The sequence below is a fragment of the Artibeus jamaicensis genome, unplaced genomic scaffold (assembly GCF_021234435.1).
Source record: "Artibeus jamaicensis isolate MK-2021 breed Jamaican fruit bat unplaced genomic scaffold, CSHL_Jam_final contig_452, whole genome shotgun sequence".
NCBI classification, from domain to species: domain Eukaryota; kingdom Metazoa; phylum Chordata; class Mammalia; order Chiroptera; family Phyllostomidae; genus Artibeus; species Artibeus jamaicensis.
In genome coordinates, this window is record NW_026521837.1 from 18,345,877 (window position 1) to 18,370,738 (window position 24,862).

The 24,862-nt window shown below is 36.9% G+C and overlaps 1 protein-coding gene across 3 annotated transcripts in view; it reads left to right on the top strand.

Annotated features, from left to right (window-relative positions):
- BANK1 (B cell scaffold protein with ankyrin repeats 1) overlaps positions 1 to 24,862 on the top strand; it is a 299,128-nt gene that overhangs the window by 93,002 nt on the left and 181,264 nt on the right. For all 3 annotated transcript variants that reach the window (XM_053666388.1, XM_037156882.2, XM_053666389.1), the window contains exons 6-7: positions 1,961 to 2,066; positions 20,461 to 20,657. In XM_053666388.1, the coding sequence (XP_053522363.1) occupies positions 1,961 to 2,066; positions 20,461 to 20,657 (303 nt within the window). The remainder of the gene's footprint in view (positions 1 to 1,960; positions 2,067 to 20,460; positions 20,658 to 24,862) is intronic.

Here is a 24,862-nt window from a genome sequence, read left to right on the forward strand (position 1 = left end):
CATTAAGAGTTATACAGTTACATTATACAGTTACAGGTTGAGAAAAGGACTTACATTCCCCTCCCCCAACTTTTTTTTTGTAAATATAGTTGGCATACAATATATTATTTTCAGGTGTACAACATAGTGACACAACATTTTCATATCTTAACAATGTGCTCACCAAAGCAAGGTGTTGGGAACTGCTCTGCCTGGTTTTGGAATTATAACATCTCCTCATGGATAAGGCTGAATGAGTGACCTTCGGACTGTGAGACATTAAGGAGACAAAGCTGATCTCTGGCAGCAGCGCTGCTTCTGCTTCATCCCCTGCCCTCAGTGCTTGGTTGGTTAGTCAGACACGGGTAAGACCCAGACCCCTCAGAGGAGGGGCAACCTAAGCCAGACACGATCACTTGGGAGGCCTTCATGGAAGGACTCGGAAGGGCTGCAACAAGGAGGGAGCGATGGACCCTCGCCCCCCCAGCTATTGTCCCCATAGCCGGAGTCCCCATCTCCAACTGGGAGAAGCACTTCCTGGCTCTAATCCACTTAAGCCTAAAAATCTATGATGGGGAAGGCAGTGTATCCCTTTGCCAGCTAGAGTGGATTCCAGGGTGATTTGGCATAAGAAAGAATTCCTAAAGTCCTATGAAGCCTGCTTTGCTAAGAGTACTTTCATTCATATGATAAGGGTCCGAGCAGGAAATGAGTATGTCTACCAAACCTTTTGCAATCCCCTTACCTGAAAGACACTAACACAAACTAAGCCTTCAGATTTCTTTGAAATATTATCTATGGTTTGATCCTTGCCACCTGACATTGACCGATGAACTTTACCTATATTCCTGTGTATTACAACCTAATAAAAGCTGTCGAAGAAGAGGTTCTTGGTCCTTCTCCTGTGAGAGATTGACTACCTCTCCTCCCCAAGCAGACCATGTCTTGGTAGTTTCATTTTCATCCATGGCAGACAGGGGGACCTGTGAGCAAAGTTGCCCCCACATTAAGGCCTCTGCCAACTTTTCAAAGGGACATAGAAAACCCACTGAGCCCTAAATCACTTTACTATTTGAGGCACTTGGATTTCTGAAATGTGAGGAAATAGAGTAACACAAGTATCTATTTTTTCAATACAACAATTTAATATACATGGCTAGATATTGGCAATGTGTCTAATTTTATATGGAAATCAATGCAGAAATTTTAATTAGGAACTTTTCCCCCACAATCCTGTCTCCACACCATGGCTTTGTTTGGTTGACACACCTCCTCAGCAACAACCATCTACATCTCAAGTCAATTTGGCACCAGTCATAAGCTTCACAAAACACAATGTTAAAATAATGCTGGTCTTTGTAACAGGTTATGAACTCAGTAGGAGAACACTTGAGTTCTGTTTGCCTTCTTCTAGGATTGGGGAAGCAGAGTAGACACATAGTTAGTTGCTCTGTGTTTGCAGGGGAAAGTGGCTGAGTATTTTTTCTGAGTATCCCATATCTGACCCTTAAGTTGAAGAACCAGACTCATAATTTTATTATTTTATCTATTAAAATGTCACATATTTTACCAAAATCTAGTATTAAAACAAATTTCAGTGTTATTATTGACCTGCTATAATGTTCTTTTATGATTAGCAAGTATTTAAGTAAATACTTAAAAGCAAAACTTTTGTTTCTTGCATCTATTTTTCTATTACTTTAATAATGGGGTTTAGGCAAGCCCTAATATTTTGTATGAGTCTTTAAAATGGTAACAGCCTTATTGAAGATTGCCCAGTATTTACTCCAGCTAATGATTTTTTTAGTAGCTTAAAAATTTCTTCTATAGTTTTAATAAAGCAACATTTTTTTATCTTTTCCTTTATTATTGTTGTTCAAGTACAGTTGTCTCCAGCTAATAATTTTTATTATGTTGCACTAAGATGAATTTCCACATGAACAATTGAACTAATAAAAATGTCTTTTTCATTTGAAAACAGAATGACATGGAAGAACTTGATGATATTCTCACATCTGTATTCAAACAAGAGATACCCTATTATGAGTTCCGATCTCTCCAAAGTGAAATGTACCCTCAAAAAGAATGTGAGTATTTTCCAAATGCATCAACTATTCTTTAATGTAATATTTCAATGTATGTGACTTGGTGGTAAATTTTATAGCTATGAATATAGTTGAATTGATGATTAGCTCTTTTAGGAATTTCTCATCATCTTGTCAGAGAGCACACTGATACAAACTTCTGAAGATCCATCTGAAAATTTTTTTAAATCACAGGTTCTAAAAATATGCATAATTTTTAAATCAATATACCTACCTCTTATGCTTTTATCATGGAAAAGTTTAGAAAACTACATTATGATAGAAGCTGTTCATTAACAATGATAACATTTTTATAATTATCAAAATTCAACAAAACAGGGTATGTAGAAGTAAGTGCAATCATCTTTTATAAGGTACATGTGTTTAATAGCATATATGTTTATAATTATAAATTGTTGATCTGTACAGATATGTACCTGTTAACATTGTTATGTTCAGGGCTATAAAATTTCAGGGATTACATTTTAAAATTTTACTTAATCTGTGTTTTCTATACTGACTATATGTTATTTGTATGATGAAAAATATATATAAAGTGTAAGAATCAAGAAAAGTGTATCTAGGACCTACTACCAAAAAAGTCAGACTTCTAATTGTTATCATGAGCTCAGTAGCACATTTTCAAAATTGTTTCTGCATTGTTTATTGACATACTGCTTATAGTTCACTTATATGCCCTGTATGTGCCAGACACGGTGATAGAGATGTAATGTTGAGTAAAACAGAAATGAAGTGAAAGAATACAAAAAATCTACTGTTATTGAAAGACATATTAAAGACTAACAAGTATATAAATTTATTTTCATATAGTCTCTGTCTACTAGAGGCATTTTTATTATCAGGCTGGTGAGTTCAGGGCAAGAGTAAGGAGGGAATGAGATTCCTAAAACACAGCAGACTGCTATTCATGTGAATGTGTAAGATTTTGCATTATGTGTGGTGAGGTTATATTTTCCTATAAATCATTATAAGAAACTGGCAATGATGTGCTTGTTTTGAATAAGTGATCTTGTGAGATTAGTGGAGCTTACTTTTGTTTCCCATATATTTTAACAATGTATATTTTACCTACAAAGTTTAGACATTAGATTAGGATGGAAAAGATACATGCCATGATTTCTCACTTAAAATGTAATTTAATTGGAGAAATGAGATAAATAGATATGTTATAACAGAAACAATGTGCTGAACTTCAAGGAACTGATTATATTGACAATAGAATTTTAGGGAAACATACCTCATTTTTCAGGACCAGCTTCGTTAAGGAGATGGGATTTTACTTGTCTTAAATGGTGGGTAGGATTTTAATGAGGAAAAAGAAAGGAAGCAGAAGATGAAATTATGACAGTTTTTTATGACAAATTCCCTCAGCATTTTGTTTATTTAGGTTTGTGGAATGAGAATTGCAGGGTTGAAGAGGACAGAATGGATTTAGTCTTTCACTTTTATAGGTAAAGAATTCTAGATAAATTTAAAAGTGTTTCTCTGTGTATTGTTCAGGTTATGGAATGAGAATTTTAGAGTTGGAAATGATAGATTACTTTATTACCTTATTTAGAAATCTGAATGGGTTAAGTCAGAGCTTCTGAGAATGTGAGTCTGACTCAGCAGGTCTGGGTACAGTCTAAGCTTGTGCTTCTCCAACGAGCTCCCAGGTAAAGTGGATGCTCATCCTGGGGCTTTTCACTGAGCCTCAGGGTTTAGAGTGGTGGTTCTCAGTTTTGGCTGTGTATTATAATCAGCTGTGGACATTTTAAAGTATCCCATCCAGCCCCGACTAGGTGGCCCAGTAGGCTGGATGTTGTCCCATGCACCAAAAGATTGTGCGTTTGATTCCTGGTCAGGGCACATGCCTAGGTTGCGGGTTCGATCCCAGTCGGGGTGCTTACAGAGCTGGGGGAGGCAACCAATGGATGTTGCTTTCTCACATCAGTGTTTTTCTCTCTCTTTCTTTCCTTTGCTCTCTTTCTAAAATGAAGAATAAAAAATACCCTCTGGTATTTTCTTATAATTTTGAAAAAATTATAAAGTATCCCATGTCTAAACCACACCTCATACCAATTAATGAAGAATCGGAGGGAGTGGGTCCCAGCCTCTCAGTGGTTTTTAAAGTGATTCCCCAAGTAATTCCAACTGTCATCCAGGGTGACCCGCCTCTAGTTGCTTCAGTGTGCTACAGACCAGCCAAACAATTCATACTGATCTTTGATATGGAGAAAATATATTGCTCTCTCTTTATAAAGGTTAGAAAGGTAGTAGCATATGAAATTCTGAATCATTACTAGAATTGAATGATCATTCTGTGCTTGACAAAAATTTTTATCAAATAATTATATTTTGTAACAGAAGCTAAAAATGGAAAGTGGAATACAATCTAAGTAATTCATTCAGAAACTTAGTTGGGTATTGCTAATGACATTTGCTCTTAAACTTATAACAGAAGTAAGAAACCCTTATAACATAGGCTCTAATTCCTGGTTGAAGTGCGAAATAACATGATACAAATTACTTAATAAAAATATGCAAGATAGAAATGAACATTACTGAACTCATAATGTTTAATCAACTTCAGCTTCCGATTATCTGGTCTTTAAGACTTTGCACCTGCATTTTCATAATTTTCAAGGTAAATCTATGATAAGAGTTAAGCTGCCCTTTTACATGAAATGCAGTTAATTGTGGGAGAAAGGTTAGGAAAGGAATGGTAAGTTGTTGAGGAATTTCCACGGAAACACCAGTAGACGTATTCTGAGAGATAAATTCAACAGATGATCTGGTGTAATTCCAGATTTCTATCTGTGAGACAGTTTTTCAATGATGTAGTAAATGTTTTATTTATTAATCATTTATTATTTATCACTTCATGTTTTTGCTGAAATAAATTGGAAACTTGGAGACTGTGAAGAGATGGTAGTTGTGGGAATTGACAGAGTGAACCTTGGGCACTGACCCACCCTGGGGGGGAGCGGTGCTGTTCTACACAGATATCCATGGTTCTTGAAAAGTTTGGAAATAAATGCTATGTGACTCAAACCTGTTTATCTTATTGCCACCCACCCTATTTTCTTTCCAAGTTGTTTTTGGTAAATTCTGAGTTTATTTCTTGTTATTTCAGTCATAATATGTAAACTGTTATTTCATGCCATTATGTCTTGGTCATTTCCCTTACTCTCTAGCCAACAAACTTTCTCATTTGACTTTTTTCTACCCTAGACAGGCAAATGTGGAGCGGGGGCGGGGGGGGTGCAGTAGTTGCAGAGATAAGATAGAAATATTCTCTTCCCTTGTAATGCTTCATTATTGATTTTGAAATAATGTTTGCCATTGATAAGAATTTTCCATGGAAAAAAGTTCTCCCTGGGAGAAGAATAATAAAAGATTTCCCGATAAACTTGGTATAGTAAAGTAATGTAGGATGTTTGAGTGCAGCAGTCATAGAAATAATTCATGACAACTTTCCAGTGTATGAATCAACAGGGATTGTGAAATCAATATAAGGGATTTAGAACTCGCAGTCTTTTTTTACTAATATATGAGAAACTAGAATAAAAAATATCTGAACACATTTCTTAAAGTAAAAGTATCATGTTGAGCAACTTCCATTTTGGTTGTAGAGTTACATACAAAGCCACATGATATGGGTCACCATGAAGTCAGTTTGAATGTCTCTGACTTGGTATGTGTGAGGCAGGACAGCACATGTGGCCACGCGCAGCTTCCCTAGCCCCTCTGTAGCTCTTTCATGTTCTGTGTCTCAAGACATCTTATAGATTCTCTTCTTATGGCAGAAGGTACATGAATCTCTCTAACTTCTCTTCAAAAGCCTTCCAAAGGCTGGGTAATGCAGAGAACCTCCTGTTACAGAGATGAAAAATAAAATAGTTCAATTTTTTCTTAATTTTTATCATTGCACTATGACAGACGTCCCCATCCCCTGTATTTCCACCTTCACCAGCCTCCGCTTCTCCTTCCCTCTGGCCATCACACACTGTTGTCTCTGTCTGAGGTATGCATGTATGTTTTTTTTACAATGGTGAAAGTTGCCGGTTCAAATACTGTAAGTGGCAGTTAGTATAGAAAAAAGGAAACTAGGTTAGTTTGAGGCAGATTATTTACCTTCATCTAGAAAGGAGAACAGCCTTAGAAAAGCCCATACCAGTATCTAGAAAAGTCTGTCAAAACATACATCCACTAAGGAGCATGAGAAGAACATGCGATTACCAGTCCAGAGACATGTGAATGTATTGACTCAGACTATTATCTCCTAATATGTCTATGAACTCTGGAACATGTAACTCGATATTCAATACTTACACAGTAGTAACTGTAGACCTCGGATTTATCTTGAATTTGTAGGATCTGTATGTTCACAGAGAATAGCTCACTTGCTATCTGAATAGAGGAGAATGAAATGTCATTGGGTTGTCTCCTTTTATATCATCAAATGATATAATCACAAAGAAAGATACAGAATATAAAAAACACTCTTTTACCCATAACTTAACCTTTGCTGTATGATAACATTTTGTCATGATTTGCTTCGGACCCGTTTTTTGAGAAGTACAACATTACAGATCTCATTCAGTTTGTGTTCCCTCTGTGATTTTACAAATTTGAAAAGTAACCAGTGCTTTAAGTTTCTTACAATGAGCATTCTTACATATGAATGCCTACGTATATGTGTGATAATTACCAATGGAATTTCTGAGTTAAGTAGGTATATCTGTACTGCTAGATATTTTCTAATTTCTTTAGAAAACATTTGTCCCACTTTAGAGTTGCGCCAGCATTATTGTGCCATTGCGCCTCATCATTTCTATGTTAACAATTGTGAAGTAATTTATTTTTGCCCATCTGACAGTTGCAAAGTGGTATCTCACTTTTAATTAATATTTTATTATAAATATAGCTGAACATACGTTCTTCTATTAACTTACAATTTCATTTTTATTCAGTGAATTTCTATTTACTAGTCCTTTTTTATTTGTTGTTATTTTTCTTCTTGAATTTTGGGCATTTTTGTCTTTTTTAATATGCATATTCTAGATAGTAACCATTTTTCAGTTTTATACACTGTGAATAGCTACTTAATTGATGGCATGTCTTTTCATTTATACAGTTGTTTATGTAAGCATATGATTAAAGTTCATAATAAAACTTAGTATTTATGAAAGCCCATCCCCACCTTAATTTTTAAATTATTTTACTCTTCTTACTTTGTCTATCATATTTAGGATTGGCTTGTCAAATTCCATTTAAAAACTCTATTGCAATTGAATGAAGTTATAGACTAATTGGATAAAAACTGCAGTTTTGATATAGCAGTTTTATGTTATATAACTCTTACCATAGTATGATATTTATGTGGGCCTTTTTATTTCTTTAAAAATTATATTTTTATAAAATTTGTCAAAACCTATCTTAGATTTATTTCTAGTTATAGTTTTGTTCAAATCAAAGATTTTATTTTAAAGCTATGTTTTTATGTAATTTATGACTGCTCTCTTCCTTTATCTCTGGGATTGATCTGTGTATCTTGTAATGTTTCATAGTTCTAGGTAGAAAGAGGAGATTTTGAAAAAAGAAGTTACTAACTTACACCCTGAAATGAAAATTGGTAACAGGTAGAATCAACATCAAACATATATTACAAAAAATATTTTTAAATGTCTTTCCAAAAAATGAATTTTGCCAAGCATTAAGCAATCTTATATGTTCATTTATATAACAGGTAGCCACTATGGAAAACATGTGATCATGAAGCTTTTATTTTATTTAGAGAAACAGAACAAACAATTAAACAAAAATAGCAGTACAAAGTAGACATTATTATTTTAAATAGCAATATGGTAATGAGAAAAATAAAACAATAGGAGAGGATAGAGAATTGAGAGGTGGTGAGAAGCCATGCAAAGAATTTGTAATATTTATTATATGTAAAAAATATTTACATATTTACATACAATATTTATTATATGTAAAAATATTATCTTGCTGCTATGCAGAGAACAAATGACAGGCGTGTATAAATGGAAGCAGGGACTAGATAGGAGATCTTTCTAGAAGTCTTGGGGGAGACATGATGGTGGCTACCACCTGCTGTTAACAGTGGAGGCATTGCTTTTACTTGGTAGATATCTGAAAGTAAAGATGGGGGGGGGGCTTGCTGAAGATTATCACAAGCCCAAGAAGGAGGTTGCATGGTATTCACAGCCATAACCTAGATGAGATCATCTCGTAGACAGTATAGTTCAGAGCAAAGTTCTGAGTCCTGGGCAGTGCAGTATCTAAAGGTCTGGAAGAGAAGTTTCCGTAACAGGAGACGGACTGAGAAGGAGACCCACTGAAGTATAAGTGTGGTGTCTTCAATTTTCCTCTCCATTAAGAGTCCTTTCCATTGATGAGACATGAGAAGGTATTTTTAAATATGTAAACCTTAAGTAATCCCCTCTTATTTTTGCAGCTGTTGAAAGTAAGAATTCTCAAAACTAGAGCTTTTACTCTGAAATTCTTGACAGGTCAGAACACCCCTGATGGTAGGTACCCTGTCACTAACTCACTCCAAATATACGTTCTTCAACATCCTAAAGGGATTCATTTGATCTCTGGATTCTGCCACTGACATATAGTTACAGGTGATTTTTGTAGTGTCACTATAGGTCTAAAGACTCATTGCATTACCCTGAGGAGGATAGGAACACAAAGAGGTAGAACTTATTTTAGTGTGTCGTACCTATAGGTTGTGGTTTACCAAACTACCACAGTCATTTTCTTCACTGAATTAGCCAAAGTTATCCAAAGAAACAGAACCAAGAGGATGTGTGGAGATATATATATATATATATATATTTGAGAGAGAAGGACAGACATACAGAGACAGATTTACTTTAAGGAACTGGCTCATATTTCTGTGAAACTGACAATCCTGAAAAGTTCTAAAATCTGCAGTGCAGGCCAGGGGGCTGGAGACTTCAGCAGAAGTTGATGTTCCAGTCTTCAGTCCCAAGGTAGCCTGGAGACAGAATTCCCTCCCATTTGGGGCATATTAGTCTTTCCTTCCAGGGCTTTCAACTGGTAAGATGAGGGTAATCTACTTTATTCAAAGTTTTACTGATGTAAATATCAATTATATCTAAAAAAAACCTTCACAGTAACAGCTAGGCTGGTGTGTGACTGAAGACCTAGGCACCACAATCTCACCAAATTGATACATAAAATTAGCTATTACACTTACCATTTTCCTATTCAGAGGTTGTCAGCTCTAAACGACTATAATGTACACACTTTTGGGGATCTCCAGTAATCAGTTTGAAAAATACTGGTTCACAGGTTTATGAAGAAAAAGTTACCTAGTGGGTAGAAAAATTTCCCAAAGTATTCTCTCCTGGTTCATAGACTGAGGATGTGTCAATTTGTGGTAACAAATATAATTTGGGTCATGTACTTAATATGAATTCCTGGTCAAGAATATATAGATGTTGCTTGCTGTGTTAAGATATGCAAATTATAGAGCTATTACCACTCTCCTGTTCCAGAGGAGTGCCTGTTGAGTTAACATCTCTTTCTTAGTGCAGTAAGCTAAATAACTGCTTCTTGGAGAAAGTCACATCCCAATCTCCAGATCTGTGAATGTTACCTTATGTGGCAAATGGGACTTTGTCTAGGGTCCTGTATGAGCATGTTTTCTCCACGCAATGAGTGTTAATGTCTAATGATACAGGAGCTGAGTTTATAACCAATACACTCTACTCAAAGACACATCATTTCCAATTTGACTTACTCCTATACAACTGTATTGCCAGCAGCTATTCTGTCAACCACCACGCCTACACCTCTCCATGGCAATAATTTTTGTCACCTTTTCTAATGAATATTCTTTTTCTCTCTACCTTGTAACCTTATGGTCATGAACCTGAATGTTACCTTAAATCCAACTTTTTCCTTCTGAGCCTATACAGTGAACTCCAACGCCTTGTTAACATTTCTTCTGAAATGCCCGACATCTCTGTCCTTTTACATTTATTTTTCCCTGACACCACTCTAATTCAGACACCAGCTCTCCTTCCTCCTGAGAAACTCTTCTAGCAGGTTTCTTTAAACACGTTTCACCTTTCTTTCCAATCCATCCTGCATATGAGCTTCTCTAATCATTTTCATAATCCATTTTCATTCTATTGCTATATTACATAAAATGATGCTCCCAAAGGCACTTCAGCTCTACCCAGTTACTTTATTACTCACAGAACTGCCCAGATTTTCTTCCTTGCCTCAGTTCATTTTTATTATTAAAATTATTTAATATTTTTTAGAGAGTAAATTTGGTGCTTGAGACTACAAGAAGTCCTAAAAAATATTGAATAGTTGTTGCTGGTGAAATCAAGCATCCTTGCCTGATATGTTGATTTACTGCTGATGGTGTATATTCCTTGGGTTTCCACATGAGACCAATCAAAGCCAGAGGACAGCTTTCTACCTGTAAGGCATGGCCTTGCAGTAGAGTGGCTAGCCATCTAATTCCACCCTGGCCCAGCTGGTTCCACACTTTGTTTCCTGGCTCTGTGAGGCTCTTTGCCGGTTTCCCTCTAGGTTTTTGGTTTCCTTGCTGTCAAGATTCAGCAGAGTCAGTAGTAATTTTCAAAAGGTATTTTCTAAGTGAACACAGAGGAACAGAATATAATCATGCATGTATAGACACAAAGTTCCTAGAGATTTCTTGTCGTAACCCAACGTTAACCACAGATTGGCTGGACTGGTTAAGCACGAAGAAGCCCCACTCTTCATTACCTCATCATTGTCGAGGTTTGATAGTGGCAAGTGGATAATGAATATATTTAAATGCTCTGAGATTTACCTTTAATTGTTGTCAATTCTAAGAAGTTCTAATAAGAACCACACATCATCCTTTGCATCCTAACATTATCTCTGGACACGGACTCCAAGCTCCTGGGCTGTTCTCTGTGGCCCGATGGCCTGCCTTAGTCTTGTTCTGTATGTTGCTTATTACTCCCTGGTTATTTCTGTCTCACTGCCCTGGGTAAAGGGGCATTTCACATTATGTCCTCAAATACTGCATCCCTGAGATTGAACTGTCTTGCACCAATCTGCTACGTACATGTTCTCCTTCCTGTTCTGCCATTACTCATTCTGACCGAGGTGCCTAAAATCCCTGCCAGCCCCATTCATAGGCCATCACATTTCCTTCTCTTTCTCTTCCTGCCTTCCCTTTTCTTTCCCTTTCCCTCTTATTACTACTGCTAGTAATTTTATGGTGGATTCTCTACATTGGGGTATTCAGTGAATAATGAACTCTTTCTTAATTCAAGGTTACACGTTCCATTTATTTCTCATGCTTCTTGTCGATTCATCATTTAGATATTTACATATTCAGAACACCAATCTTCTACTTTATAGTTTTAATAAAAGTTTTAATCTTTTTTCATAGTTTTAGAAGTCTATTTTTATAGTTTTATAAAGCTTTCAAATCTTAAATACACAGTTAGCACATACATTAAGAATTTTCACTAAAATTTGGCCCTGGCTGGTGTAGCTCAGTGGATTGAGCGCAGGCATGCAAACCAGAGGATTGCAGTTCAATTCCCAGTCAGAGCTCATGCCTGGGTTGCAGGCCAGTTCCCTGCAGGCCAATTCCCAGCAGGGGACGCACTAGAGGCAACCATACATTGATGTTTCTCTCCCTCTCTCCTTCCCCTCTAAAGATAAAGAAATGAATTTTTTTAAAAAAGAATTTTCACTAAAATTAAAAAGATGTAAGTCATTTAAAGGAACTTATATTACCTAATAACAAGAGAGTAAGGATTCACTTTCATCCTATATTTTTCCTATTGTTTTGCCTATAAACCTGATAAGGGGGAAATAAACAACATAGAATCAAGACCCTTGGACTGTTCTTTCTATCTCCGGTGTGGTTGTGAATGTAAACTAACCATGCCCTGTTTGGATGTTAATGAGGTAGGCCCTAAACACAGAGACAGCTGGGGAGAAGGCCTCAGAAATCATGGGTTTGGATGCTGACAGCTTCTCCCTTCAGCCCCCCACCCCAAGGAGCAGTCCAGAGGGTGCACTCAGAGCCTCCTTAACTGTGGGGAAGAAAGGAAAAAAAGGCACTGAACTTTTGAAAATGACTGGCCATGTTGCAACTGAAACCTCTTCTGAACTCCCTCTCCAAAAGGAAAAGGGGGGCTTTAGATGGCTTTAAAGTGCAGGTGATTCTCCTTATTTATACTAGTTCTGTTTTATAACAGAACAAAAGAATGCTCACCACTGTTTCCAGGAGAAATACAAGGTTAGCTTTCTACCAGCTCCAGTCACGTTTCATCAACTGATCACTCGTAACCTTGTTTTACGTGTGTTTCTGTTTAAACATACATTATTTATATATACTTTTGATTCATTAGTATTGAACTCACCACCAATAACATTATAATTCATGCCTGACTAAAGCTTACCTAATACAATTATTTTCTTCTTAGTAGCACTAGACAGCACTTCAGCACTGGGGCGGGGGCCACTTTAAACAACTAAATTACCACCATTGATCATGTTCTGCACATGACTGCGGACAGTGTGAATGGTCGCCAATGGCTTTCTGTATCCCCACCATTTGTCAACCCAAAGCCTATTTTTCTTCCCAAGGAGACCGAGATCTACACCAATGTGATTGAAGTTCTTCCACAACAAGGGTACCTCTGGGGCCCTTCACAATAACTGTGCATCTCCTCAGAGTAATGTTGACATTTTCTGGGGTGTAAACAGCTTGATTGCTGAGAATGGTCTTTGTCCTCAGTGTACTCTTGCCTCCCCATCCATGTTATTCAGGAGAATGGTTCTCTTGCTGTGAAACCAGAAATTTTGGGGGCAAAAAAAATACATCATGAGGGTCAGTCATTGGCTTGCTTGGTATCTCAAGCCTGGAAAAATGAGTTGATTTTTTAAGGAAATGACATTGAACTTGTACAAATTGAGCTTCTGTGATTCAGCGAGCCACAATATTTAAAAAAGAGCATCAGAAAATTTTTGGATATTATCTGTTTCTGAAAAAGAAATAGTTAAGCCCTGGCTGGTGTAGCTCAGTGAATTGAGCACGGGCCTGCCAACCAAGGCATTGCTGGTTCGATTCCCTGTCAGGGCACATGCCAGGGTTGCAGGCCAGGTCCCCAGAATGGAGTGCAACCACACACTGATGTTTCTCTCCCTCTTTCTCCTTCCCTTCTCCTCTCTCTAAAAATAAATAAATAAAATATTTTTAAAAAGCAGTTCAGAAGGCTTATGAATGAGACCTAAGTTACGTAGCTATAGAAACAGCAAGATGCCATATGATTCCTCAGACTTATTTGTGGTGCTTTATTTATTTATTAAATATATTTTATTGATTATGCTATTACGGTTGTCCCAATTTTCCTCCTCTGTCCCCCTCCACTCAGTAGCTCCCATTTCCTCTGCAATCCACCCCCTCAGTTCATGTCCACGGGTCATGCATATAAGTTCTCTGGCTATTCCATTTCCTATACTGTTCTTAACATCCCTCTGCCTATTTGGTACTGCCCACTTCATACTTCTTAATCCTTGCACCTTCCCCCCTTTATCCCCATTTTCCTTCCCAACTGGTAACAATCCAAATGATCTCCATATCTACAATTTTATTTCTGTTCTGCTTATTTGCTTAGCTTGTTTTTTAGATTCAATTGTTGATTGTGAATTTATCACCATTTTAATGTTCATAGTTTTGATCTTTTTCTTCTTAAATAAGTCCCCTTAGCATTTTATATAAGTGCCTGGTGATGATGAACTCCTTTGAGACTGCCTTGTCTGGGAAGACTTTATCTGCCTTTCCATTCTAAATGATATTTTTTTCTGGACAGAGTAATCTAGGTTGTAGATTCTCACTTTTCATCACTTCAAATATTTGTTGCCAGTCCCTTCTAGCCTGCAAAGTTTCTCTTGAGACATCAGGTGACAGTCTAATGGGGACTCATTTGTAGGTAACTATCTGATTTTCTCTTGCTGCTTCTAAAATTCTTTCTTTATCTTTAAGTTTTGGCATTTTAATTTTGATATGTCATTGTATGGCCCTTTTTGGGTCCACCTTGTTTGAGATTCTCTGTACTTCATGGGCTTGTGTGTCTATTTTCTTCACCAAATTGGGGAAGTTTACTTTCATTATTTTTTCAAATAAATTTCCAATTTCTTTCTTTTTCTCTTATTCTGACACCCATATAATGTGGATGTTGCTATTCTTGATGTTGTACCAAGGCACACACACCACCCACCACACACACAATTCTGTTGGTCATTGTTTTCTGAACCTCCCCCCATGAGCTTCTTGATGTGTTAATACTCTACCCATATTGGAGGGTTTTTTTTTTTTTTCGCCGATTTGCTCATGTGCTTGAAGCAAAGCAAAAAGAACAAGAAAAAAAGGGAAACCCCCCCGGAAAAAAAACCGGAACCCTGGACAAGGGGACTAGGTGTGGGGCTGGGATCCCTCATTATTGAGATATCCCTCCTGATTTTTATCTACCACAGTTGTGTGTATAGCTGCCTGTTTTGCATATCCACATCTTCATGTCTCCACCCCTCTTACTTATGTAAATGAATGTGACTTCTTTAATTCCTTGGTTGTAGAACTTCCATACAGCTCTATTTTCGGATGATTCTGTGTGATAGTTGTTTTGTAGTTTAGTTGTAATTTTTGCTGTGGTTGTCCAAGGAGGTAAGTTATGTTTACCTATACCTCCATCTTGACTAGAAGTATGTTTTGAGATATTTCAAAAATGCAATAAAAATTGTGTATTGAAAAAATACAACTAAATCACCAACAAAAATATGAAAATATGAAAAACGTGTCACTACATAGGCCATAAAGAGGACACTTGTTAACAGTATGAGAGCTAAAACAAGAAGCATGGTTCAGCCTCAGCTGTGAATGTACATTGCAGGTGAGTCCAATTATTCATTGCTCTGCACATGTCTACAAGTGACTGAGAAGTGCAGCAAGTACTGATTTTGGGGGTACAAATACATTTTTATGAATAGGCAAATTTGAAAATATGAAAACCTGAAGTTGAAGATCAACTGTACTGATCTGTATAAAAAATACATTGGGCTGAGGTTTAATACCTGATTGAATAGATATTATTACCTTCATTTAATGCAAGTTAAAGTAGCTCATCCAAATCACATTATTTGTAAATGCTGGAGTTGATATTCTACCCATTAAATCTTGTTCCAAAGCTCTAATATTTAAGCACTAACTACATAATATTGTCTCTTGAAAAAAAAGTAAGTTTTTAATTTTACGGTTTAAAATAATAAAAGGCAATATTTTTTAGTTTTATTAAGATGAAATCAGGATTCATTTGAATGTAATACTGATTGGGAATTTAAGAATTTATCTAAAACATTTGAAAAAATATCTGGTATGAAGTTTCTTGAGAAAATTAACAAGGGACATATAAAATGTATACAAGTTTTAATTTTTTTCCTTAAATATTTAAGGGAATGTTTCAGTAACAAGAATGCAATTGCAAAAATTAATGAGGTGAATACAAATTCGAGGTTAACATTAATGTGTATATCTATAAACTTCACACTCTTATATTTTATATAATATGAGAGAGAACAAAGCTGCAGCAAAGGCCTTTGATGGACCGTTATTTCCCTTGTTTATGTAATTTATATTATCTGGGTTTTAGAAATATAATAACTTTATCAGAATGTTTTGTTGCTTCAAAATTCTAAATAGAATTATTGTATGTGTCTGCTATTTCTACAGGGCAAGAAGTGATATACCTCCTCCTGTCACAGAGCAATCAGATACATAAACCTAACTACATTCTGTTTGCCGATCTATAGAAAACTAACATTTTATTAGACTCCAAAGCTAAAAATGAAAGGAACAAAAATTGTTACCTTTCTTCAACCTTTACAAATGCTATTGCCTTATTCCTTTAATTGGAATCTGATGAACATCCAGGGAAATTTACCTTCAAACCATCTGTGGCATGTTTTCTAGTTCAGAAGGATACCAGAAGTCCTACAATTCTGAACCCCACCCTCCATTTGATAAATGAACAAACTGGGGTCCAAGGAGATGAAGGAACTTTCTTAAGTACCACAGATTTAATGGCTGAGCTGGTATTAGAAAGCATATTTCCTGACATTTTATCTTCTCTTGCTGTGTGCTTCAAAGTTCAGTCCTAAAGTGTCCACCTGGTCATCCTACTTTGAGTGAATAAATATTTACAATTTCAGATAGTGATTTATGGGAGCAAATGAAGTACATGATCATGTACTTCCAGTTTGCATACTCAACTTTCTTAAATTTTTTCAAAGCTGATATCCTCCTAACTTTGCATACATTCCCATTTTAATCTTCTGGTGAGTTAGGTTAATCTTTTGAAAGCTTTAGTTTGAATACCTTAATCATTGCCCACCTTTTATAAGAATTATCTTGAGCTGTGCCCTGGTGGGTATAGCTCAATGGATTGAGTACAGGCCTGTGAAGCAAAAGGTCGAAGGTTCAATTCCCAGTCAGGACACATGCCTGGGCTGCAAGCCAGGTCCCCAGTAGTGGTGCTCAAGAGGCAACCACACATTGATGTTTCTCTCCCTCTCTTTCTCCCTCCCTTCCCCTAAATAAATAAGTAAGTAAGTAAGTAAGTCAGTAAGTAAAAAAAGGAACTATCTTGAAATGTTAGAAATAGCTCAGCACAGGGTCCCATAGGTAGAAGATGAAGTTTTAGAGGGATAATTCAGCAGCTGGGTGGTCCCTCTGAGAAGTATAAGATCTAAAACCCAAGGTGGGCTTCACAACCGAGAGCACCAGGGCCAGAAAGAAACCCAGATAACATCTGGCTGTGAGAAGCATCAGGGTTTCTGTCTCCAAGGGAGAGATTGCTGGAGGTACAGAGAGCCTCTTATAGGGCCAATGCACAAAAACTCATTTTCAGCCACTTTCCTGGGCTCCAGCAAAAGAAGGGCAGAGTGGATTAGAGATGCTTGAAGAGAGTCTGGGGTTGGTGGCTCTGGGGAGAGAACTGAAGGAACAGCTACCAGGAGCCTTCTTTTGTGGCAGAGCACTGTTCTCCAAGTGACAGCAGCCTGAGGGGAAGCAAGAGACCCACCCACAAAAATTTCTCTGCCCCACCCTGTGGAGCTTAAGCTGGAATGCTTGCTGATTACAGCTTGATCACTTTAATGGCTGATTAGCTTAAGGCAGAAATACAAAGAAGCAGCTAAAATGGGAAGACAAAGAAACAGATCTCAAATGCAAAAATGAAAGAATTCTCCAAAAGAACTAGGTGAAATGGTGGCAAGCTATATATATCATAGAGAGTTTAGAGAAATGATTATAAGGATACTTAACAGCATGAAAAAAGACATAGAAACTATAAAAAATGACCAGTCAAAAATAAAGAATGTGATACCTGAAATAAATAATATACTGGAAGGAATACACAGCAGGTTAGATGGAGCAAGGATAGCATCAATGATTTGGAAGAAATGGTACAAAAAAAAACCCAGGCAGAACAGGAAAAAGAAAACAAATGAATTTTTAAAATGAGGAGAGCTTAAGAAACATTTAGGACAAGATGAATGGTAACAACATCCTCATCACGGGAATAACAGAAGGAAAAGAGAGCTAGCAAGGGATCAAGAACCTATTTGAAGAAATAATGACCAAAACCCTCCCTAATCTGGTGAGGGAAAAAGTCACACAAATCCAGGAATCTCAGAGAGTCCCAAACAAAGTGGACACAAACAGGCCTACATCAAGACATATCATAATTAAAATGACAAGGCTTAAAGACAAGGAGAGAATCCTAAAGCCACAAGAGAAAAGAAGACAATTACCCACAAGGAAGGACCAATTAGACTGTCATCTGAATAATCAACAGAAACCTTTCAGGCCAGAAGTGAATGGTATGAAAGATTCAAGGAAAAGCGAGGACTTACAACCAAGGCTACTTTACCCAGCAAGGCTAAAATTTAAAATCAAAAGAGAAATAAGGAGCTTCCCAAACAAGAAAAAAATGAATGAGTTTGTTAACACCAAACCAGTACTGCAACAAATGTTGAAGGGTTTGCTTTAAAAAGAAGGAAAAAGAAAGAAAACTAGAAAAAAAAAACAGTCTAACAATAAAATGACACTACACACTTATATATCAATGATCACCTTAAATGTAAATGGATTAAATGACTGATCAAAAGACATAAGGTAGCTGAATGGATAAGAAAACAAGTCCAATATATTGCTGCTTGCAAGAGACCCATCTCAGATTGAAAGATACACACAGACTAAAAGTAAAGGGTTGGAAAAAGATATTTTATAAAAATGGAAAAGAAAGAAAACAGGAGTAGCTGTAGCTATATCTGACAAAATAGACTTTAAAACCAAGGCTATGTAGTAAGAGACAAAGAAAGACACTGTATAATGATAAAGGGAACAATCCAACAAGAGGTTATAAACCTACTAAACATTTATGCACCCAACGTAGAACACCTAAATATGTAAAGCAAATCTTGAAAGACATAAAAAGAGTGATCAATAGAAATAGTGTCATAGTTGAGGATTTTAACACCCCATTGACTTCAATGGATAGATCTTCCAGGCAGAAAATCAATGAGGAGACAGCAGTCCTAAATGACATGCTAGGTCAAATAGATTTCATTGACATCTTCAGAGCATTTCACCCCAAAAGAGCACAATATACATACTATTCAAGTGCACATTGAACGTTTCCTAAGATAGACCACATGTTAGAATACAAAACAAGTCTCAATAAATTTAAGAAGACTGAAATCATATCAAACATCTTTTCTGACCACAGTGCTATGGAATTAGAAATCAATCACAAGAAGAACACTGAAAATCACTCAAGGACATGGGAGCTAAATAATGTTATTAAACAATGAATGGGCCAACAACAAGAACAAGGAAAAAATCAAATGATATCTTGAAACAAATGAAAATGAGGACACAACAATCCAAAATCTGCAGGCAATACTGAGAGAAAAATTCATAGCATTATAAGCCTCTCACAAAACAAGAAAAAGCTCAACCAAACGATCTAACTTCATATTTAAAGGAACTTGAAAGAGAAAAAAACAAAGCCCAAAGCCAGTGGAGGAAGGAAATAATAAAGATCAGAGTGAAAATAAATGAAATAAGGTCTAAAAAATGATACAAAAGATCAATTGATCCAAGAGCTGGTTCTTTGAAAAGATAAACAAGATTGACAAACCTTTAACCAAACTCATTAAGAAGAAAATAGAAGAGACCCAATGAAATCAGAAATGAAAGAATACAAATAACAGCTGACACCAAAGAAGTGCAAAAGAATGTAAGAAAACATTACGATCAACTATATGCCAACAAACTGGACAGTCTGCATGAAATGACTAGATTCCTAAAAACATACAGTCTTACAAAACTAAATCTGGAAAAATTAGAGAATACTCATGGAATACTTACTTGGCCATAAAGAAAGAAGAAAATTTCACCCTTTGCAACAGTATGGATGGACCTGGAGAACATTATGCTAAATCAAACCAGTCAGAGAAAGCCACTCATATGTGGAATCTAATGAACAAACTGAACTAACAAGGAAAATGGTGACAGACACATAGATGGAGAAGGATGACAGCTAGTGGAGGGGAGGTTAGAGGGTGGAAGGGCTGAGCAGAAAGGAAAAAGGACTGGTGGACATGGACAGCAGTGTGGTGATTGCGGGGCAGAAGCAGGTATAAGGAGACTAAAAGGTAATATAAAAAAACACAAAAGATTAAATTGAAAAAACAAAAGGAGTTATTACAACATCTTTTGTTTTCTTAAATTTAAGAGGTTTATATTTCTTTTTAAATTGAACTTACAAGTAAGAGTTAGACATAACTGTTAGTGAGAATATTAGCATATATATATGTATATATATATATACATACATACATATATACATACATACATATAGGGTCTGGCAGAAGCAAGGCCTGCTTGAGTGTGGTTGGTAGGGTAATAATATGGGTGTAATAATTTATAGTTTAAATAGAACATTTCACCTGAAATATCATGTGTGCTTGATATTGTTATGTTATAGAATTATATGTTTATGATTTTGTAATAAAAGTTTTGTAATAAAAAATGGGTGTTATTTGTTGCCTACCCTGTTTTTTAAGATGAGACATAGAAAGGGGAGATTCTACATTGCTAAAACCATTTATGGTTTTCTTACATGTAAAATCACACTAAAAGTCTTCTCAGATATGTGGGAATTACTTTTAGGAGATTTCATTCAACTTCTTAGGGGATTGCAGATATGAAAAAAAAAACATTAAATTCTATTAATTTTTATGCTTACAGATAGGAATTTCAAAGAACTTCCAACTCTTCTCCACTGTGCAGCAAAATTTGGCTTGAAGAACTTGGCTATTCATTTGCTTCAATGTTCAGGAGCAACCTTGGCATCTCAGATGAAAAATTCAGAGGGTTCAGATCCAGCACATATTGCCGAAAGGCACGGCCACAAAGAACTCAAGAAAATCTTTGAAGACTTCTCGGTAAGTGTTTTCCCCTTATTCATCTCTAACACTCCTTGTATAAAATGAGCACGCATGTGTCTTTGTATGCACACATGATCACTGCCCCTTTCAAGATCATGCCACTGAGCAGCTCGTTGGTAGAGTCTGTTGGTTTTGAGTCATAAAAGCATTCTGCAAGATTAGCCAGCTTATTTTTGTATTGCTGTAAACTGTCTCTGACTCCACATTTCCACCTTTAAACAGCCTTTTTGAAACTTATGTGGTCCTTTTGGATTCTGTATAGCCTGTTAAGTATTGGAGAGGAGACAGTGAGAAGAAAGTAAAAAACTACTACATTTATTCTTTTGTTCAAAAGTCTAAATAAGACATTATTAGGGACAAAAGGGTTTATATAAACACTCACTTTGTCTCTCCCTTCAACTTTATCTTTCCACTTTCTATAACCTTTGCCTATTCTCCCATATTCTGTCCTTCCTACCCCTACTAACACATATACAATAAAAAAGAGAAAGGAATATTTATTCTTCCAAATTACATTAACTTAATAAGGATGAAGAAACTTGATGTAAAATAAACATGGTAAATTAAAAAAATATATATTGGGCACATAAAAGAAGGTCAATAATTATTGGGTGAAATGAATGTATTTTAATAATCATTCAAAAAACTGCCCCATAAAAAGTTAATTCATGTTGCTTAAATTTATTTCTCATCTATGACTTCTTTTCTGTCTTCGTTAAGTCACAGATCCTTATTATATATGTTGAAGCCCCAAATTTCAGAACACTCTTCGAAGAATATTAGTTTTGTAAGAATGCAACCAAGGGAATATTTTCAAGGAAGGGATACTACCTTACTACATAAAACACACTTTATGTTTTCATAATCAACTCTAGAAAAACACTATTTTTTCTCTTTGTAACAGAAGTACATGCTTTTTGCTAAAGAAAGTGAATTATAATTCTATGGCTCTTAAGAAAATATAATAAGACAATTGTTTCACTGATGAATTTGTCAAAATTTGGGTTCTCATAAAAATGATTATTGCCAATGAACATTTAATATAAAACATCAAAAGCTATAAATAGCTTCTGGTCATTTTAGCATTTATTCTAATTATTAGATTAAGTCAGTGCGACATTGTACTTCTAAAAATCATCGGTATTTGTGATTTTCAAAGAACAAAATGACAACTAATGTAAATTTTTTCCTTCACTTTCAAGAAATAGCAAAATAGTTATCAGAAGAGCATGTGTGTCACTCACTATGTGGGATAGGGGTCCCCTTGTGCTCCAGGGGTCCCCCACCCCATACTAGGCTTGCCTTGCCTGCTGCCAAGGAAAGACATCTCTCAATGCCAGAGACTGGTGAAAAGGAAAGAGATTATTTATTTAAAGAGTTATACCAACTTAAGAGTAATGACTTTATGTCTTCATTGAGATCCCAAAGTCCTTCAGAATACCCATGGATGCACAGTTCTTTCTTCCCCACCCGCCCTGCCCAATCTGGGATACCGTATCTCAGAAAAGAAATAGAAGTCTGTGGTTCTTCTCTGCCCAGGCCACATGGTCCAAAAAGATCCTGCATGGCTGCCACACCTGGGTTTAAATCCCAGTGCCAATCTTTCTCTGCCTCACCATTTCTGACTCCACCCACAACTGGCCACAGCTGCCAGCATTCCCATAATTTTCCAGCTTTACTGGGCTGCTATAAGTCCAGGCAGGCATGGCCCCATAGCATGGAGCTAATCATCTCCAAGCTCTTACGCAGGCTCTGTAACCAGAGCTAGTAGCCTCCCAATTACGTCATGAGTTGAAGTCACTCCCATCCCCCAGGCTCAGAACATAGCCACGGCTATTTAACATATCTATGAAACCAGTTAAAGATTAAAGATATGTTAAATGACTGTTCTAGAGGTTGTCTTAAAAACTGTTGCTATTCAAAACAACTCTCAATGGCCCTGCTCCATGTGTCCCATCCCTCAGCTCAGACTTGTGGGGGTAAGGACATCCTACATATATATACATTTTTTAAATATTTACTGGACAACGAGTTCTGGACCCCATTACAAATCCCAACTTGGGGACTCTCCCTTGCCTGCACCCTGTTACAAATATAGGACATGAAGTTTTGTAAGAAAATTAATAAAGTACTAGATTTTATTCTATGTCCTTGAGGTATGGAATAAGCATTATTCTTACTCCTGGAAAGAATTTAAATGGTAATTCTTACATAGTTGATGAGTGCATACATTTTAGTAACCAGCCACTGCGTGTCCTCATTGACTAGTGCAACATGGCATCTACCTCAGGTAAGTCAATGACTCAATTCGGCCTTGTGTCTTTTTACCCATTATACTGTGCATTCAGCTTCATCTCAATTCTCCACAACCATTTTCTCAAATTTTCAACCACTAGTGGACTTCAGTTAAATTTTCCACTGAAAATCTTCAGTACCCAGAGTTACTTCCTAAAATAAACACTAATTTTCAAAGAGTGAAGCTTCCATTTCTGGCTCTCTAGAGAAGGCTCAGCTCTTAACAGAGGAATCCCCATGCAAGCTACACATGTTCCATAAATAATATACTAGTATATAATAATGACAATAGATACAATAGTGAGTAAGAACGAAGGATTTGATGGAGATGGGAAATGCTTTTTTCTTTCTCTCACATCCTTAGGTATTTATATCTCTGCAACAATAGCACTAATACAATTTGATTGTTGTCATTGTGTTACAGAACACAGCACACACAGGGCCAAGGGGAGTCACGATGTACTACTACTGGAAGGACCCCCTACCAGGTTCCTTATGTCTGCCACCAGATAGGAAAGACGTCTCTCAAGGCCAGAGATTTGCAAAAAGGAAAGGAAATGTTTATTTAATGCTATACAGACTTAACGTAGTGACCTAACATTTCCATTAAAATATCAAAGTCCTTTTTGGATACCCATAGGCAGCCACAGTGCTTCCTTATCCCCTCTTCCCTAATTCAGGCTACTGTAACTCCAGAAAAGAAGCACATGTCCATGTTTCAGGCCGCTGGCACAGTCAGCTGTGTAGCCATCTGGGCAGGATCTCTAATTAATCCAAAGCCATGTGGCACCTTCTCATGGCCTACTGGAAAGAGTTGTTTCACCCTTCTTCTAGGCAAAGTCTCTCCTGCTTCCCAGGCCACGTAGCCAGAGGAAGCACCCCAAAGCTGTGTGATCTTCTTCTACCAAAGCTGCAGGGGTCTGCACTCTGGCCAAACTGCATGGATATCTTTTCCTGGCAAAGCTGTGAGGGGGCACCACTCTGGCCAAAAGTGGGTGGCTCTCCTTCCAATGGCTGCCATGTCTGAGTTGAAATCCCTGTGCCAGTCTTCCTCTGTACCCCCATTGCAGACTCCTTCTACAGTCAGTTACACCTGCCAGCATTCCTCTATTATTCCATGTCTACTGGTCTGCCATCCTGAGTCTGGGCAGGTGTGGCCCCATGTCATAGAGCTAATCTTGTCCAAGCTCTCACACAGGCACTGTCACCTGGGGGACCTGCCCCGAGTTACATCTTGGAGGGAAGTCCCTTTCCATCCCTCTGGCTCAGAGCATGGCCACAGCTACTTAACATATCTATGCAGCCAGTTAAAGGTTATAAATATGCTAAATGACCATGCCATGGATTAGTCGCAAAGCTGTTGCTGTACAAAACAGCTCTGCATGTTCCTGCTCCATGTGTTCCTTCTCTCAACTCAGACCTGTGGTGGGGAAGGGGTAAGAACATCTTATATGTCTTTCTAATATTTCCTAGACAGCTTGAGTTCTGGACCCCATTCCAAATCCCTTTTTCGGGAGGGCCTTCCCTCTTGGCTGCACCCTGATCTGCCGGTGACTACTCATTCTATTATAGTGGCTGCATTCAGTGTTGCTAAGTTGTGCTTGATAATTATTCTTTCAAATATATTAAATGATTTTATTTATCCCATCTCTTAGCGAGCTGTTACATTTGTCTACTGTAGAATGTTGTAATAGACATTCATTACAATTATAGGTAGGAGGGATGTTATTTTGTGAATGTTCTGCTGTTAGCAAGAAACTCAATGTAGCTGTTGAAAGGGACAGCAGATTTATAAGGGCATTTTATGGCTATGGATAATTTGGAGTTCCATAATTTTGCAAGCTGCCAAAGGCCTTTGGCAAATGCGTGGTTAAGAAAATGAGAACATATGTATTAGGTTATAACAT